Source organism: Diceros bicornis, chromosome 17 (assembly GCF_020826845.1).
Source record: "Diceros bicornis minor isolate mBicDic1 chromosome 17, mDicBic1.mat.cur, whole genome shotgun sequence".
NCBI classification, from domain to species: domain Eukaryota; kingdom Metazoa; phylum Chordata; class Mammalia; order Perissodactyla; family Rhinocerotidae; genus Diceros; species Diceros bicornis.
Window position 1 is genome coordinate 55,345,786 of NC_080756.1, and position 17,431 is coordinate 55,363,216.

At 55.0% G+C, this 17,431-nt stretch overlaps 1 protein-coding gene across 2 annotated transcripts; it reads right to left on the reverse strand.

Moving 5' to 3' along the window:
- Nucleotides 1-32: 32 nt before the first annotated feature.
- On the reverse strand, nucleotides 33-16,396 carry PLEKHG6 (pleckstrin homology and RhoGEF domain containing G6). 2 transcript variants are annotated; one of them, XM_058559002.1, is made up of 16 exons: nucleotides 16,314-16,396; nucleotides 14,905-15,110; nucleotides 13,483-13,638; nucleotides 12,741-12,905; nucleotides 12,277-12,372; nucleotides 11,961-12,011; nucleotides 11,531-11,680; nucleotides 10,487-10,597; nucleotides 10,190-10,339; nucleotides 9,845-9,982; nucleotides 9,442-9,561; nucleotides 8,904-9,036; nucleotides 8,672-8,787; nucleotides 1,911-2,056; nucleotides 516-1,214; nucleotides 33-308 (listed from the first exon to the last, which is right to left on the reverse strand). In XM_058559002.1, exons 2-16 carry the CDS (start codon nucleotides 15,040-15,042, stop codon nucleotides 299-301), a joined length of 2,379 nt encoding a protein of 792 aa, XP_058414985.1. In that variant the 5' UTR covers nucleotides 15,043-15,110; nucleotides 16,314-16,396; the 3' UTR covers nucleotides 33-298. The 2 variants fall into 2 exon arrangements, with proteins under 2 accessions (XP_058414985.1, XP_058414986.1); XM_058559003.1 differs by lacking the exon at nucleotides 10,190-10,339.
- Nucleotides 16,397-17,431: the final 1,035 nt, after the last annotated feature.

Here is a 17,431-nt window from a genome sequence, read left to right on the forward strand (position 1 = left end):
GCTGGTTCTGTGACCCCCCGCACTGCCCCCCCCAGATTCTCTTTCTTCCCACCCTCATCTAGTGATGGCTGGGCAGTCATTTTTATGCACAACTTTATGTCAGGCTCCGGTGTTTTTATGGTACATAAATGTACAGCTCTTGACCCCAAAGTCCTCAGAGCAGGAAAGCAGGGTGCCTGGGCCAGGCTTCTTAGTGGGAAGTGTAGTCCTTGAGGTAGAGTCCAGGGGTGGGGGTGGTGACCAGCACTTTTGGGGAGAGATTTCCTCCAGGAGAAATGCCAAAGGTCCTGAATGTTCCTCACACCTCTCTGAAAAGAAAGGAGGTGGGTATTAGGTAAAGTCAGAAGTGGGGTGAAGGTGAGGCTAAGGGCCCTTCCCTGCCAAGGCCCTGCTCTGGTACTGCTCTCCTTCTCTACTGACCCCCTCCCCACCGACCTCCTACTCTGGGACCCTTCCCGCTCCACACCAGCTTTCCCCTCTGCTCCCTCCCATGCCACCTTCCCTCTAGCACTTACGATGTGGACAGTGGCGTGTCCAGCTGTATGATGTGGGATCCACGCATCCTCTGCAGTTGGGCCCGAGTCAGCTTCCGAGGCCTGCTGTCCCCAGGCTCGGGGACACCCTCAATCCTTTGGCTGGCCAGTTCCTCCCGGATCTCTCTGAGCATGTCCTCAGCACGGAGAGGGCGGTGGGAGTGGGTGCAGCCAGGTCCTAGGAAGAGGGGCCCCTCTTCTTCCTCATCCGCTGAGGACTCCCAGGGGCTTCCCCCGGCAGAGTCAGTGTGGGTTGGGGAGGGCGGGAGCTGCCCCCGAAGTCGGGCCCTATGCAAGGTTTCCACTACCACATTCCCTCCCACCAAGGTCCCATTTTCTGCCTCAGACCAGGTGGGTGCGTCTCCCCTGGGAGGACTGCCTTCTCTTTGGGTATCTTCCTCCGGCAGATCAGGGGCACTTCGGCGTTGGGGAGCTTGGGGGTGAGGAGGCTGGGGGCGCAGAGGAACATCTCGGAGGTCCAGGGTGGAGAAGGTAAGGCGAGGGTCCCGCCGGAAGGCCCGCGAGCGTAGTCGGCTCAGTGGGGAGTGGGACTCCTCGGGGGAGCCTGAGATCAGAGTGCCATAGCCAGAGTCAGAGGTATCATCTGGTCCCGAGGGAGCGTCTTCATCCATGTCTTCTGTCACCACTAGGTGGGGGATGATGCTCAAGAACTCAGGAGTCCTACAATGAATAGTGAGTGGTAGGAGTCAGGTGCTGAAGGGTCAAGTTCAAGTCCGGGAAGTCTCCCTTGATCACTCCGTCCAGAAATGGCCCCTCCTCCAAACTTATTTCAGTCTCACCCTTTATACTGCACTGAGGTTGTTTTTCTCATCTCGCTGGCTAGACTGGAGGCTCCTCTAAGGCATTTAAGCCGTAGGCCTTGGTCCCTGCAGGGCCTTGTATCAAGTAGGCACTCAGGTGTTTGCTGAGGGGTTCCTGAGGTTATCTGCCAGAGGATCTGTTTTCTCCTTAACCGTGCTGCTGAACAGCTGTGTTATTCTGGACCCTCTCATGCTCTCTGCGGTTTTGGACTAGCCGAATCCTGCAGCTGTGACATTGTGCAAATCTGTACTGGCCTTCAGTCTCCATTCCTGGCCTGGGGATCCTGCTGCTCTCAGGGAGTTCACGTCTCTTGTGCCTGTTTCCTTCACGCTGTGCCAACCTTAGGCTGGCTGACCCCTTAGGCTGTCCCATGCGGCCCTTCGCTCGGCTGGTGGCAACCTGTTCTACTCCATCCTGTAGCCTGGGTTCCTCAGTCTATTCCCAATCCCCCCAAAAGCTGTATTGCCATTTCTCAGCCTTGTGGGTTCCTCTTTTCTCCCTCCCTGCCTGCAGCCCCCCTACTTTGGGAGCCCCTGTGGTCCCTGTGGGTCTTACCTCCCCTCTGCACTGCTCTGAGAGCCCTCTGGGGAAGGCGTGGAGGGCCTGGTGCCTGGGGACTCCTGGTCCCTGTCCCGATAGAGGGCCAGGAGCTCCCTCTTCTGTTGGACGTATTCCTCTGCCTTCAGCTTTTGCAGGGTGACCTGGGGTGGGGATACTTTCATTAAGAGCTCTCACTTATTGAGCACTTGCTGTATGCTGGGCACCATGCTAAGTGCTTTACATACATTATCTTATTTAATCTTCACAACAACCCTGTGAGGCAGACATTATTTTTTACTCCTACTTTACTACTGAGAAATGGAAACTGAGGTTATGTAACTGCCAAGGTCATGCAGTAGGAAAATGGGATGGAGCCAGGATTTGAACTCTGAGCTGGTCCTGGGGGTGGGTGGGGTGAATAGAGGGCGTCTTTTCCTACCTGTACAGTTCTTCCTGCTTCTCATGTCCCTTTGGCAAGCTCTGTATCCAGTCTGTCCCCTCTTTCAGGAAGCCCTCCCTGATTGGTAGTGATGGTGGTATAAGTGCTGGGCCCTCAGGTTACTCTTTCTCCTACTACCAGCTTGGGCAGGGGCAGGCTCTGTCCTGGGCTAAGGACTCTGCTGCCCTTCAGAGATGAAAGCAAGACCGTCCCAAGTGGAATGGAAAGAGGATACAATATACAGTTATGTGTTGCTTAATGACGGGGATACATTCTAAGAAATGCGTCGTTAGGCGATTTTGTCATTGTGCGAACATTATAGAGTGAACTTACACAAACCGGTACACAAACCGGTAGACAGTATAGCCTACTACACACCTAGGCTATATGATACTAATCTTATGGGACCACTGTCGTATATGCGGTCTGTCATTGACCGAGACGTTATGTGGCACGTGACTGTATTTTCTGTCTTTCTCCCTCAACATTTTCGTACCGGCGGCATCAGAATAAAATAGTGACATCTGAGAAGTGGTTTATAAAGCCCCTCCACATGCACCCGGTCATTTGATATACACCATCACCCTGCGGGGGGTGGAAAGCATGGCTATTAGCCCATTTTACAGACGAGAAAACAAGAGAGATGAAGGGACTTGCTCAAGGTCGCACAAGCTGAGAGAAGCAGACCTGGGTCTGCCTTTACTGTGAGTCCTAGTTCAGCAACTATGCTGTTTTTCAAGGGCGACTTTGAAGGGTAAGCGTTCCTACAGGACAACATTCACTGGGGGAGGAGGAGGGGGAGGGAAGGCAGCAGAACCGGAGGAGATTCAGGTCCCAGGCAGAGGCTTGGCAGAAGGGAGGTGGTGGTGGGCAGGCAGACATCAGTACTCACTGGAGTGGCCGTATTGTTGTTAAAACATTGAAGTACTTCCACGCTGGTAAGCAAAGGTCTGCTGTCGGAGCCTCCACTTCCCTTCCCCAGGACTACCGCGTCCCCCAAGATCCAGCAGCTAGAGGGAGAACATCTGGCACAGCAGGGGACCTAGGACCCCCCCCCCCACAATGCTCCACTCTGATTGATTTGATGCCCATGCCATATTGCTTATTAAATATTTTGAATATCTCCCCAGCTTGAGGTATATGAACCAGCAACTTGTGAGCTCCTGGACCTTCCCAAAGCCCGAATACAGGGGGGTAGCGGGGTCAGGACAAGAGACATGGATGTGGAGAAATGGATGAACAGGGGTAGGAAAATGACATTAAGCTTATATTTCCAACTCTCCTTGCCCTGGCTCTCCAGTCACAGTCTGGTGACTGGAGTCACCAGTGCAAAGATTCTTAGCAGTCTCATCAGACTGGGTCTGTGGGCCAGAGCAAGGGGTGATGGTGCCTGGGGGCAGGAAACCAGCACAGGCCAGATCCTGTGACCTCCTCCCTCATCCCCAGACCTCATCTCCCAGCTGTGCGTGAGGAGTGTAGAGAGGAAGTAGGAGAAAGCAGGGCAGGAGAGGCCAGGGCGGGGCTGGGGCAGCCTGCTGGTCCTGCTGAGATGTAGTGCCCTTTTGCCCACATAATCCAAGTTCAAGTTTGTGTTTTGGATATCCAGGATAGGGATGGTGTGTGGAAGAAAAGAACTGGAAGGAAGTGGGGGTTGTCCATAAGGAATATCTAATACCAGCATCTCTGCCAAACTTGCCCCTGGCCCCACCGGGGGGAAGAAGCAGGGAGGTGGGGGAACCTCAGGTACCAGGGGGTGGGGCTGTCTGAAGTGCCCCCCAGCCACCCCAAAGCCTCCCAGAAACCCTGGGAGGATTTTCTCAGCTTGGGTAAGATGAGAGACATGTTGGGGGCAGGGTGGGAGAGGAAGAGGAAATTGGGGCCTGAGCCAGAATGTGACACCCCTACAAAGCTGGGAAAAGGAAGGGAGGGCTTCCCCAGCACGATTCTTCTTCCTCTGCCCTGGTGGAGAACTGAAGTCTTGAGAGGAAATGCCTCCCCTCCCGCTGCCTCTGGAGCGGCTCCCAGATTCACCCACTCTCCTCCCAAAGTCCCCCGATATGGACTAAAGCCCATCTCTTGAAGGTGGCACAGACTCTCTGAGCAGCAGATGCTGAGGCATTTCCCCAGCCAGAATTGGCCCTGCCAAGGCCCCACCGACCAGCCCTTTCTTCTACTGATGACAATAACAAACATTTATGGAGCGTCCATTAAGTGCTGGGCCTGGTCCCAAGCAGCTGACAAACATAATTCTCCCGTCTATACCGCATGGTGGTTCCCATCATCACTGCAATTCCCCAGATGTGGACCGGGCTTAGATAAGTGAACTAACTCCTGCAAGAACACAGACAACAACTGAGAGCTGGGCTGGGGCGTGCCCTCGGAGCCTGGCTCTTTCCCTCTCGTTTCTTGGCCTCCGCCTCTGATAGCTTTCTGTTCCCGTCACTGGTTCCTTTTCCTCTTCCCAGCCCCTAAATATGGGCATTTCCCAAGATTCAGTCTCTCTCCCCTTGAGAAACTCATTTTCTCTAAAAGCTTAAGCCATCTTGGCCAGACCCGCGAGGAATAAATCTACATCTACGTTTCTGTAAGGGGCAGAAAAAACAGTGTGACCCCTGGGGGCTGCTCTCTCAGGGGACCACTGGATTTTCTACTGTGCTCTTCAGTTTACAAAGACTGATGGCAATAGAGAGAAGTATTCCCCAAGAATCTGGTGTGAGACAAAAGCAGGACAAACTAATTTCAAGGTTTCAGGGTTCTTTGCTTTGCAAAGGGAGGCGAGGAGATTGTGCCCTGCGTGGTAATGGATCAGAAATGACTTCCTTACCTCTCCTAGCCAGGAGTAGGACTGGGGGGGGCTACACTAGTTTGCATAATAAAATACCAGCAATTTTTAGTGGTCTCCTGGGGGTTCTAAAGGGAGAAGTGTCGGGGGGAGGGGGCGTCATGGGACTGGGGACAAAAGGAAGAGGAGAAAAGTTCTGATGCTGTGGCTGGTAAAGAAAGGAGTCTGCCTGTCAGTAAGGGCCCCCACCTGCTGTCCTGGGGAGGCGGGGGGCTTCAGGAACCCTGAGGCTTGTTTCCAGTTTTGTCCTCTGCTTCCCACTTTCGAAGCCTCAGTACAACTCGATTAACCACTAGAGTGGTGCCAGTTGCCAGCCAGTCTGGCCTTGTGGAAACTGCGTTTGGGCTGGAGAGACTAGTGTGGAGAAAAGGTGCCTGCCACGCAGAGAGAGGGGACTGTGAGCGGGCCTGAAGCAGGGGTCAGGGCACATGGGAGACCACTCTTGTCACAAAGACCACCTCCACTCCCCACTCCTGTGCCCTACCTCTGGCTTCCTGAGAACTGTCACCATCTTGTTTGGGTATTCAAAGAAGTGGCAGCCCCGCAGGACTGGAGGACACAAGATCTTGAGGTTCCATCTTTCATCCTTATTTCTTTTTTTTTATGGAAAAAACCTCATATTTATTTTCTATTACCCTAATTCAGAATTTTTAATACAGTGTTTAAACCAAGACTAAGCTCTGGTTTTCCTTTTCTCAGATAAGCTCTCCACATTTTGATACGATATCATAGATAAGATTGTGGGAAGAAGGCTTAAAATTATTTAAAGAACAAGACTATTTTCACACTTTCTCAGAAGTTTCAGAAGACCTAATAACCTAAAGTGCTAATCGACAAATCATTGTTATCTATTCATTAAAGCGAGCCCTACGAGAACAATTAATTTGATTTAAACTCTTTAAAAATAATGAAGTTGCATTGTTTAGAAATAGTCTACACTAAGATTTCTTTCCTTGTTCAAATGCCTTTTCCTTCCTTTTTTAAAAAATTAAGGTGTAATTGACATACAACATTATATTAGTTTCAGGTGTACAATGTAATGATTTGATATTGCTATATTACGAAATGATCACAACAAGTCTAGTTAACGTCAGTCACCATATATTGCTACCAATTTTTTTTTCCTGTGATGAGAACTTTTAAGATCTACGCTCTTAGATCTGAACTCCAGATCTCTTTCCATATTTCCAAAAGCCCCTAAGATGTCTCCACTGGGCTGTCTCCCACCGCCTCATTTCCTAAGTGCTTCTGTTTAAAATTAAATATCACCACCCTAGCTCCACTCCTCCCAGGAAGCAACAACCAAACAAATAGGTTTCTCTTCCTAATAATTTCACTTCTGTCAGGGGTGCCTCTGCCAAGGCTGTCTTTCTGTCAGGAACCTCGGGACGTAAATCATCCTTTGTCCCTGCGGACCTGAGTTACTGAGCATTTACTGAGAGCTGGCACCATGCTGCCTGTTTAATCTGAATGATTCCTTTGACTCTTCCGTATGAGGCAAGGACTTTTATTATGTATATCCATTTTCAGGTGAAGAAATGGAAGCTCAGGGAGGCCACATAACTCACCCCAGGTCACCCAGGTAGTAAGAGGTAGAACTGGTGTCTGAACTGATATTTTCATGCATTCCGTCAGTATAGGCTTTTAACCAGAGTCTCCCTAAGGTTCTCCTGTCTCTTCCTTCTTCTTTAGCTCCTTTCTTCTCCATTTTTTTTCCTTTTTTTTTTGCAACATGTCCCTAAAGCCAGGGCACTAAACCTCAGTGTTTCACAGCCACACTAGTACAGTAAATCTCCTGCCACCAATCTCTCCCTCCCCCAGCCCACCTATCACTCTGCCACCTGACAATTCAAGATAGAACACACTGATCTCACCATGGCACGCCCTTGCTCAAGAATCTATGGTGGCTCTCTCTTGTCAACCCAATTCAGTTCAGTCTCATCCAGTCCACACTATTCTGTAGCTCTTGGGGTCCTGCAGAACCTGGCCTCTCATCACTCGCTCACACAAACCCTTTGCTCCAGACTCAGACAGACATGGTCACTGTCCCCAAATAAATCCAGTCCAACTGCCCCCTTGAGTCTTCCGCTTATGGTCTTCCCCATCCTTAAAAGTCCAACTCAAATCTCCACTCTCCTTTGGCCATTCTGCTCCTCTATTGGGTTGAATAATGGCCCCAGAAAGACATGTCTAGGTCCTAACCCCAGAACCTGTGAATGTGACCTTATTTGGATAAAGGGTCTTTGTACATGTGCAAAGATCCTAAGTTAAGGATCTCAAGATGAGCTCATGTTGGATTTAGGGTAAGCTCTAAATCTAATGACTGGTGTCTTCATAAGAGACAGGAGAGGGAGACTTGAACACAGAGACATACAGAGAGGAAGGACATGTGAAGACAGAGGCAGAGAGTGGAGTGATGCTGTCACAGCTAAAGGACACCTGGAGCCACCAGAAGCTGGAGGAGGCAATGACAGATTCTTCCCTAGAGCCTTGGAGAGAAAGTGTGGCCCTGCTGACACCTTGATTTCCAACATCTGGCCTCCAGAACTGCGAAAGAATAAGTTTCTGTTGCTTTAAGCCCAAGTTTGTGGTAACCAATAAAGCTGCGTTTGGATCTCTCTTGGTTTGAAGTCCTCTAGCTTTTATCACATACATCTGCCTACGTCACTCCCCTGTTTAACACCTTCACTGGCTCTGTGTCATCTATAGGACAAAGTTCAAGTTCCTTGTATGGCATGCAGAGATGGGCATGATCTGGCGGCGTCTACTTCCTAGCCTCTCTGCTGCTATGCCTGCCCTTTTGCTCTATGCCCTAGAAATACGAGCTACTAGGCTAGTTGTTCTCTCAACACACAACTGTTTCATATTTCTGACCTTTGCACATTCTGCTTCTCCATTTGGAATACTTTCCCACCCACTCTTGTTGATGTGCTCTTAGATATCCCACAAACGGTGCTCAGACAATAGCTCCTCTGTGAAGGCTTCTCAGTGTACCCTCCCTCTGCACCATCCCTTTCGAAGCAACCCACCAGACAGAATGAAATACTCCCTTCTTGGTCCTAGTTCCATTCTGTGTACACATTTCTATTATTTGTATACTCATTTGTCTACCTAGGCAGCAGTGCATATTCCTCAAGGGCAAGAATGGTGTCTTATTCTTTCTGATTGCCTAGCACCTAGCACGTGCCTGCACCCAGCAAGGGCCCCATTAATGTCTGTTGAATGGAAGATGAAGTGTAGAAGTTAATTGTTTCAGGGTATAATTGTTTAGGGGATGCTGTCTTGGGCTCTCCCAGTGACTAGCATACTAACTTGCCAAAGCCTTTCTTCCATGGATGGTCAAGGCTGCGTCTCTCTCTTGAGGGCGCGCCTAAGGGGCTGGAGGTCCAGGCTGAACCTGCATGGAGCCCAGCCTCTCCTCCTATTCCCCTTGTGCTCCTATTTCTGAGCTCCAGGGGCCCATACCTTCCTTCCTCAGGCCTGTTTTTCACATACCTGGGCCTGCTGGGTCTTCTCTAGCCACTGGGCACGGTCTGTGGCACTGGGACAGTGCACTATGAGGGCACTGGAGACACACTGGAATTCACTGAGATGGATCACCAGGAAGCTGCCTGGGTGGAGGAGAAGATCTGCTTCAAGGGCTGGACCTTATTTGATCCCCATCCCGCCTCCTCCTTCCACTTGCCAAGAGGCAAGGAGAAGGAAAAGGTCTCTGCAGGAGACATACTAGGGTCTCGGAGTGGTTGGCACACAAGCTTCTCCAGCATGAGTGGGGGGCGGATAACCTTGGCTTTATCTGCCTTGCGTTGGTGCTTGGTCACCAGGAGCACGTCAGAGAAGAGGAACAGGTACACGTCCAGCTGGGGGCATGCATAGGAGAAAGAGATAAGGGTCAGCTGAGCAGCGGGAAGGGCTTGACAGGGATGGGGCTCAGGCGCGGGTGTGCGTGCACATGTGCACAGGGACAAGTGCAGAACTGTGGAATGCTAGAGTTGGAAGGGGTGTCAATTTGGCCCCATCTCTCACTTTACAGGCAAGGAAAGTGGCTGACTCAGGGACACGCAAACAACCAGAGCTTAGCCAGAACCACGTCCTCTTCCCAATACACGCACAGACCCACAGTCTGTGTATGTGGTCACAGTATGTGACCCACAGTCACATACCTCTTCTCCCATTTCCAACTTTTCTGACTCTTATCCTGTCTCCCATTACCTCCCTCTTCTTTCTCTGCAGTTCATCTCCGCTCCTCCTCACATCTCCCTCACCTTTCCTTCTCGCCCCTCCTTTACTCGGACGGGTCCCTCCAGCAACAGCTGCCTGGTGTGCTCAGGAGCAACTCCCAGCATGGGCAATGTCAGGTCCAGGGTGGAGAATGGACGCAGGTTCTGAGAGACACAGATAGAAGAGGATCAGGGGACTGGGTGGGGTTTGTCTCTACCTGTCAGCCAAGGTGGTTCTTGGTTCTGTCACCAGCACCTTCTCTTCCCATCCTTCCCCATCTTGGACGGAGAGGGAGCATCCCAGTGCCTCCTTTTCACTCTTTTGAACTCTGTCCCTTGGATTCTCACACCCTCTGTGGCACCTCTGCCCCTTCCCTTCCAGGCTTCTGCTTCATCCGTTTGCCTGGGGACCCTGCTTTCCGAGCCCCTTCCCTCTGCCCTCTCTCACCTTCTCCACCTCCTCACTGGACGGCTCCAGCACCTCATAGGGCCCAATGCGTTGGGCTGCGGCCACCAAACTCTCCTGCTCTTCGCCCTGGCGGACCTGCTTATTGACGTGTCGCAGGAATGACTCCACAGCTGCAATCTGGGTGAGGGTGGGGGTTGGAAGAAGGAACAGCTCAGCTCCTCACCCTGTCCATCCCACCAATCACCGACAGCCACAGCATTCTAACCTAGGCGGCCAGTCAGTGCCACACTGTGACACACGTACGAGGAAAGAGACCCACAAGAGTTCCTGGAGATCAGTTCCCACGCAGCCCCCAACTCCCAAGGGCACTGCCAGGCCCCCTACCATGGCATGCAGGGCCTCTTGGGCTCGCGCCTCGGGGGTCCTCTTTAGCACGGCCTGGAGCAGCAGTGGGTACTTGGTGATGCGCTGGTGGGGCTTGATGAGCAAGTCACCCAGCGTCTGCCTCCCCGAGCGCTTGTGCTTCTCACACCACTGCCAGGGAAGGTGGGCAGGGGGTCAGGGCTCTGCAAGCTTCCTCCTGCCCCACCGTAGTGATGAACTCAGCCTTGGAACCAGTAGAGATCAGGGATGACCTGGCTGTCTAAGTTCCCATCCCCCTTCCCTGCAGCCCCCTCCTACCTGCACGAAGGTGTGGAAGAGTGGGTTGTTGTCTTGCTGCTCCCTGGCGTAAGCCATGGTCTGCTTTACTCGCAGGCAGTACTGGACGTAGGGCTGAAACCGCTGGCTGAACTGGAGGGACAGATACGGAGGGCGAGGAGCAGGCAGGGGGAAGAAGGTCATGAGATACAGGCTCCAGCTGCAGAACACAGGGAGCAGGGAAGGGAGAGAGCCTCTCATAGACCCTTAATCCAGCCCCTGCCAACCCCCACCTCCCATGATGGCTCTCCTCCTTGACTTCTGGCCCCCTCCTCTGGATTCCAAGGAGGACTGCAGGTTCTGAGACGTCCCCCCACTGCTGATCTCTGAGCTCCCACCCACAGCCCCTGCTGTGCCCTGCTGCTCTGGACTTACTCCCACCATCAATAATTCAGCCGGAATGTTTTCAGGACACTGCAGATCCCATTTCACCCAGGTGGTGGGGTGGTTACCTGGGGCTTGCCCAGAAGCCCTGCTCCTGTGGAAGGGGGCCACCTAAGGCTCAAGGGAGACTGTCCTCACCTCTCTACCCCATTCCAACTTAGCAAGGCCCACATTTTCCTGGTTGGGTACAACTGTGGAAGAAAGTCTGATCCTAGGCCTCTTGCTTTCTTGTATCACACTTCCCCATGCTCCAGGTGCCCCTGTGCCCTTTCCACCTCCTCCTCCCACCTCCTAGGGGACGCCTCATTGAGGTCTCATTCTTGCTTCCAGCTGTTTATCAAAGGATCTCCGTCCAAGAAGGAAGATTTTATAGTTGCCAAGAGCTTAGATGTAACTCTTCCCTGAAATAGCTGCATTATCATTTCATAAGGGTCTCCAGAAGCCCAGAGAGCCTTTGGAACAGAGGTCATACTTGTGGAATGAAGGGTAGGAGGTGAGGTGATATTTGGGTGAGGGGCTGTGCCCTTGGACCCTCAAGTCATGGAAGGATTCCAGCCGCATAGGCATGCCCTGCATATAGGACCCCACTGGGGGCTCTCCCAGTCCTGCCCCATCCACACACAGCCCTCCACCATGCCTCACCATCAGAAAGCCATTCTGCAGGCTGACAGGGTCCAGAGGCTGGCCCGAGGCTCGAGTCTCCTCCAGGGTAGGCCCCAGTACCTCTTCCCAAAAGCTGTGGTGGGCTCGAATCAGGCTGGGGACATTTCCAAACAGGGTCTCAGCTGACACCTGGAGGAGGGAGCCAGACTTAGCCACATGCCTTGGCAGGTCACCATCAGGCAGCCCTGGCCATGGACAAGTGAGACCACTAAGCTTGGATGGGGGTCGGGTCCGGGGGGCAGCGGTCTGCTTGGAGCAGGAAGGGGAGTAGGGAGGGCAGGGGGTGTCCTAGAAAATGGAGCAGTGGAAATTCAGATTGGGCAGCCTGGAGGGCTCCCTGTGACCCCACCCCCACTCCCCGGGCTCAGAGCTGGGATGTACCAGACACTCCTCCTGAGCACCCACTCACCTCATTCAGCAGTCCCACTCGCTGCAAGTTCAGCAAACCGGCAGCTAGGAGCTGGATGCGGGGAGAGACGAGGGTCTCAGCACCTGACCTCCTCCTCTTGGGACCCCAGCCCAGCCCTTCAACACATTCCCATCCCCAACTTCAGTACTGCTAACCTCTCTCCCAAGATCCCCAGGTCTCAAATCAGGGGCACCTCTTTGTATCCTTCCCCTCCCCCCCCAGCAACCCTGCCCTTTCTGGTCTGGGAGAACGGGGGATAATGCGGGGGACAGGGGAGATGGCTGAGGGTAGGGCCAGAGCTGGGTGGGAGGCTCACATCCGTCATGATCTTGAGCTTTCGCACGTAGATCAGCTCGGTGGTCAGTAGCTCCCACAGCGCTTCCTGCTGGTGGCAGAGCTCCCGGCTCATGTCCTGGGGCGGGGAGAGGGCTGGTTCAGTGGGGGAACGATGACAAGAACAGCAGCTACCATTTCTTAAATGCTACTCGCTCTACTTCATAGATGACCTTTTAATCCTCAAACCAGTCCTCCAATGTGTAGGCGGTGTTATCCCTATTTTACAGATGAGGCGACCGAGGCTCAGAGAGGTCTGCTGTCTTGACCAAGGTCTCACTAGTAAGTGGCAGAGCCAGGATTTGAACCCAGAGCAGGATATCCCCAAATGCTTCCCCTACATGACCCCACTTCCCGAGGCCTTTCCCTCGGGAGGAGGCAGAGGTGAGACGCGAGTGTGTGTGTGTCTGTAACACCATGCGGACAGACACTGTGTTACAGGCCCACCTTGTGCCCAGGCACCAGCTCCTTCCAGGACTTCTCCATGGTCAGGCTGCTGTCGCGGCCCTCTCCTATCTCCCAGTGCCGCCGGTCCTCAGGGGGCAGGCGGGGCATCCCAAACATGCTGAACGTATGCAGCCTCACCTCCAGCTCGTGGGCCTTGGTGACTTCCTGGAGGAGCCAAGAAGGGGATCAGCCCTGGCCACATGCTGGGCACCCAGGCCACCTGGCCAGGGAGGGCTGTGTGCATGTGTGTGTGCATGTGTGTGTGCGTGTGTGTGTGTGTGTGTGTGTCTGGGAATGGGAGGTGGCAAACAGCACTGCATGTGAGTGGGGACATGGAAGCCTGGGGGACAGGGATCGGCCTTGGCTGGGATTACAGGGGAAAGGGTGTTGCTGGAACAGGGATGGAGAGGCACCCTGGTCTGCAGAAATGTCCCTGGACAGAGGGGTCTGACCTAGGATCCCTGACCAGAAAGGTCCCTTCCAGAGGTGTCCTGAGACAGAACCCTTCAGAGGGACCTTCAGGTGGAGACCAGAACAGGACTCAGGGAACCAGTGGTCTCAGGCCACATTTTGACATTTGCCCATGAAATACACATTTTTATGAGGCGGCATGACAGAGACGTACCCCTGAGAGCTAAATCTGGCTTCCTGGAGGGGCTGCCCGTGATCTCAGCTTGGATCCTCTGTGGAGGATGTCACAGCTCAGGTGCGAGCATGGGGATGAAGGACAGGGACTCCTTACCTTGAGTTTGGGGGAGTGAGGTGGGCCAGCCCCAAAATAGACTCCATGCCTCTTCTCGGGCTCTGGTTCTCGCAGCCTCATGGGAGACAGGCCTCGGGCTTGGCCGGAACCCTTGGTGAAGGGGACATAGTCCTGGAGGCGTCGGCGACTGAGATCCTGGGGGAGGAGCGGGGGCAGTTCTGGGGTGCCTCCCTTCCCCTAGAAGTCCCAGAGAGCTGGTGGAGGCCAGGCTTGGCTCTAGCTGGCGTCCCCCACCCCTGCAAGTTGGGCTGGCTCACCTCTCCCCTCAAACCAGTTTGGTGTGGAGCCACTCCTGCCCTGAGTCACAGAGGCTGCTGCCAGAGAGGCCTAGTGACTTGGGCAAAGACATGCCAACCTGACTCCCCGGGGGCAGAAGCAGGCCCTCCTCCAGAGCAGCAGCACAGGCACGCACATGCCTGGGCTCTGGCGGGTATACCCCCATGCCTGCCCACTCACACGTGTGCTCCCTGTACCAGGGCTTGCATGCACAACGCACGGTGCACACTGCGCTCTGGGTCCCTCACAGCTTCCCGTATCTGTGAACAGCCTCCCTCACACGTGGGGACGAGAGTACACACATGTGCGGCCTCCCCCCCAGGGGCATGCAGCCTGTGTCCTAGCCAGTGGGACTGGCTACCCTTCCATGTGAGAAGTTGAGGCCACGGCCACAAGTCTCCTCCCAGGCAGGCCTGGTCACATTCCTTGACCTGCCTGTGGCCTGACTTACCCCACATACTTCCCAGTCTCCCTTCCCGCCCTCAGCCTGGGAGAGTCCCCAGCTGTCTTCCCAGTCTCCCAGTGCCAAATCCTCCTCCAGTAAGGCAGGGGATACCCCCAGCCGGAAGCACAACTCTCCTCAAGGTGGAGGGAAGCCTGGAGGCTGAGGGAAAGACCGCTAGGCCTCCACACCCCTTTCCTTGGTCAGCATTGGAGGTGGGCCAGGAGGGTGGAGCTGGGGTGCAGCCCCACACCCCTCCCCTACTTGTACAGTAGGGACACCCTGAACCTTTGCTCTTCCTCCAGCCCTGACTCAGAGGGAGGCAATTCTCAGGGACCCCACACGCTCCTCCCAAGTAGAGGCGGGAGTCTGGGAGGTGCCAACCTCAGGGTTTGGTGACCTTCCCCCCAGCTCCGTGCCTCAGACTTGTTTAACAGCAGCTGTCTGAGAGCCTGGCTTCTCCTGGCTCTCTGCCTCGCCTGCCCCAGCTGTCTGGGATGGGTGTAGAGTCCTGGGAGCCTGGCCCAGCACCACCCTCCTCCCACTCATAAGCCAGGAGAGAAGGTAGGGGTGAGGGATAGGAATAGAGCAGCCCACGAACCTGTAAGGGGACAGAGACTTGCAAGCCTGGATATCCTCCTTCCTGCCCCACCCAGGTCTTTTGGGGCACAGCCTGGACTCACCAGCACGAGGCCTCCTCGGGGACAGAGACTGCCAGCAGCACTCTGGGTGGAGGCCCGATGCCGGCCCCCATAGGTCTCAATGCGGGAGGCCACAAGTCCTTGGAGGGGACCCTCATCTGCAAGACGAAAGGCCTGCATCCCTTTTCTCCTGGGTCACCTCCAAAGGGTCATAACTCCAATGTCCAGAAGAGAGGGGTCCCTTGAGGCTGCAAAGAGAAAATACAGGGATGGAAGGGCCAGCCTTGATCAGTGGGTGGCACCAGGCTGGAGATCAAGGCCATGGGGATGGGGAGGGAAAGAGGATGGAGTGGGAGAGGAGGGGGCCAAGGGCTTGGTCTCTTGTTGGGGAAGCATGGCGGCCTCATCTATGACTTGGTGGGGGTGGGGTATGCCCCCATATGCTGGGTAGAAAGCCCCTTGGAGCTATACCTCCTCCCTCAAACGTGCGCCTATTTGGGGTGCAACCTCCCACACTGGCCTCATAGGGTGCTGGAGTCCTAAGAATAGCTGGGAGCAAGGGTCACAGACAGGTCTCCAGCTTCCTGGAGGCCCCCTGGGAGGATTCCCCTTGCACCTAGCTACACCATCCCCTTCCGCATAGTAGCGTGGGGAAAAGCTGTAGGGAGGCCTGGAGGCAGGGGGCTGGAGACTGCTGGACCTGCCACCTGTTTTTGTACAGCTTGCAAGCTAAGAATGCTTTTTACATGTTTAAATAGTTGAAAAAAATCAAAAGAAGAATAATATTTCACAACACATGAAAATTATATGAAATTCACATTCAGTGTCCATAAATAAAGTTTTATTGGAACATGGCCACACTTATTTACAATTGTCTGTGACTGCTTTCCTGCTAGTTGTGACAGAGACAGTAAAGTCTTCAAAGTCTGCTACATTTACTATCTGGCCCGTACTGATGTTTGCCTGCCCCTTCCCTGGACCCTCCTGGCCACAGACAAGGAGGTGAGGGAGGGACAGCTGTCAGGCCGCTGGCTTAGAGATGGGCCAAGTGGAAGTAGGCTATGCTTCGTCTTCTCCAGCCTCTGGGAACACCTCCGCGGAGCTGGCAGCCCACTGTGGGGCTCCATCCCTTCCCCCTAACCCTGGGTAGGGGACCCACCCTCCGAGTGGGCAGGGCCAGGAGAGGAGAGGCCTCCAGCAGGTGCTGGTCCCCTCCAGGTGGCCCCGAGGCCCTTGCCCAGCCCTCCTCTTACGGTTTCTCTGATTTATGAGCAGCAGAGGAAAACGTTCATTGCCTCCCAGGCTCCCTTCCAAAAATCCTCTCTCCAAGGGCTGTCTTCCTCTCCCTCTTCCTACCCATCGTCCTTTTTGGCTTTGACTCGGGCTGCGCTTCCTCTCTCGACCCCCGCCCGGTGCCCCGCCCCCGTCCGCCCGGCCCTCCCGCCGCTCACCTGTGCGCGCAGGTGTCCGGGCGCCCACGGCCCGCGCTGCCGGCTTCCGCCCGCGGGGCTCCCGGTGGCCGACCGCTCCCGCAGCGATGCCAGCCCCGCTGCCGGCCTGGGACCGAGCGGCCCGCGGGACCGAGCAGCGCGGGGACGGGCCGGGAGGGAAGGTGGAGGGAGAGGCGGGGACGCTGGCTGGCACCGCCCACTCACGGCGGGCACCCGACCGGCCGCGCAGTGCGGACGTCTGTGGGGCCCTGGGGACCCAGGGGCCCCTACCCGGGACGCGGCCACCACCCTTCCCCCGCAAGGAGAGCCCACTTGGCAGGACCCTCTCCCCCTATTTCCTTCGCCCCTGAACTCACCACCCAGCCGGTCCGGGCGGATGGGCTGGAACCGCCTGGCGCCCTCCCCTCCCGGCCAGACCCCCGAGGGGCCAGAGTAATAAAGCAGAAATGCGAGGCTGGGCGCCGCCGCAGGAAGAGGGGAGGGCAATGACCGAGTGATCTGGGGCAGGTGCCCACCTCGCTTTCTGCGTGCGGTGGGTGACCGGCTATCCCCGCCTCCCCTTGCCTGTCTTCCTCCTTCAACCAGGCAGGGGAGCAGGACAGCCAGCAGAAGGGGTGTGGGGCACAGGTGTCCCCTCCCCCCGTCCCCCCGCGGGCATTCACACCGCTCTCTGCCCTCGGAGTCCAAAGTGTGACCCTTATCTCTCCCTTGCCTGCCCTGGCCGTCCGGTGGAAGGCTGGACTTTGCCTTTGCTCCAGGGATGGCGCCTGGTGCCAGGCTGAGGCCTGACCCAACGCTTCTCCCATTACCTAGGACTGGGGATGGGAGAGCAGGGGTATCAGATGGGGCACCCTCACCCTTCACTGGCAAACGGGCACACTCCAGGCTTCACAAGGGCGGTCCCAGCACCATCAGCCGCTGCTAAAATAGACACTGTTCAAGAAAGGGCACTTGCTGGGCGTTCCATGAAAGGATCACATTTTCACATCCCCAAATCATGACACATCCTCCAACAGAAACGCTACATATTGGGAATCAGAAGTGTCCATGGATGTGTGGTCTTCAAAATCTTACCATCAGGAAGCGCAAGACGGTGTAATGGGGGTGGGGCAGGCCTG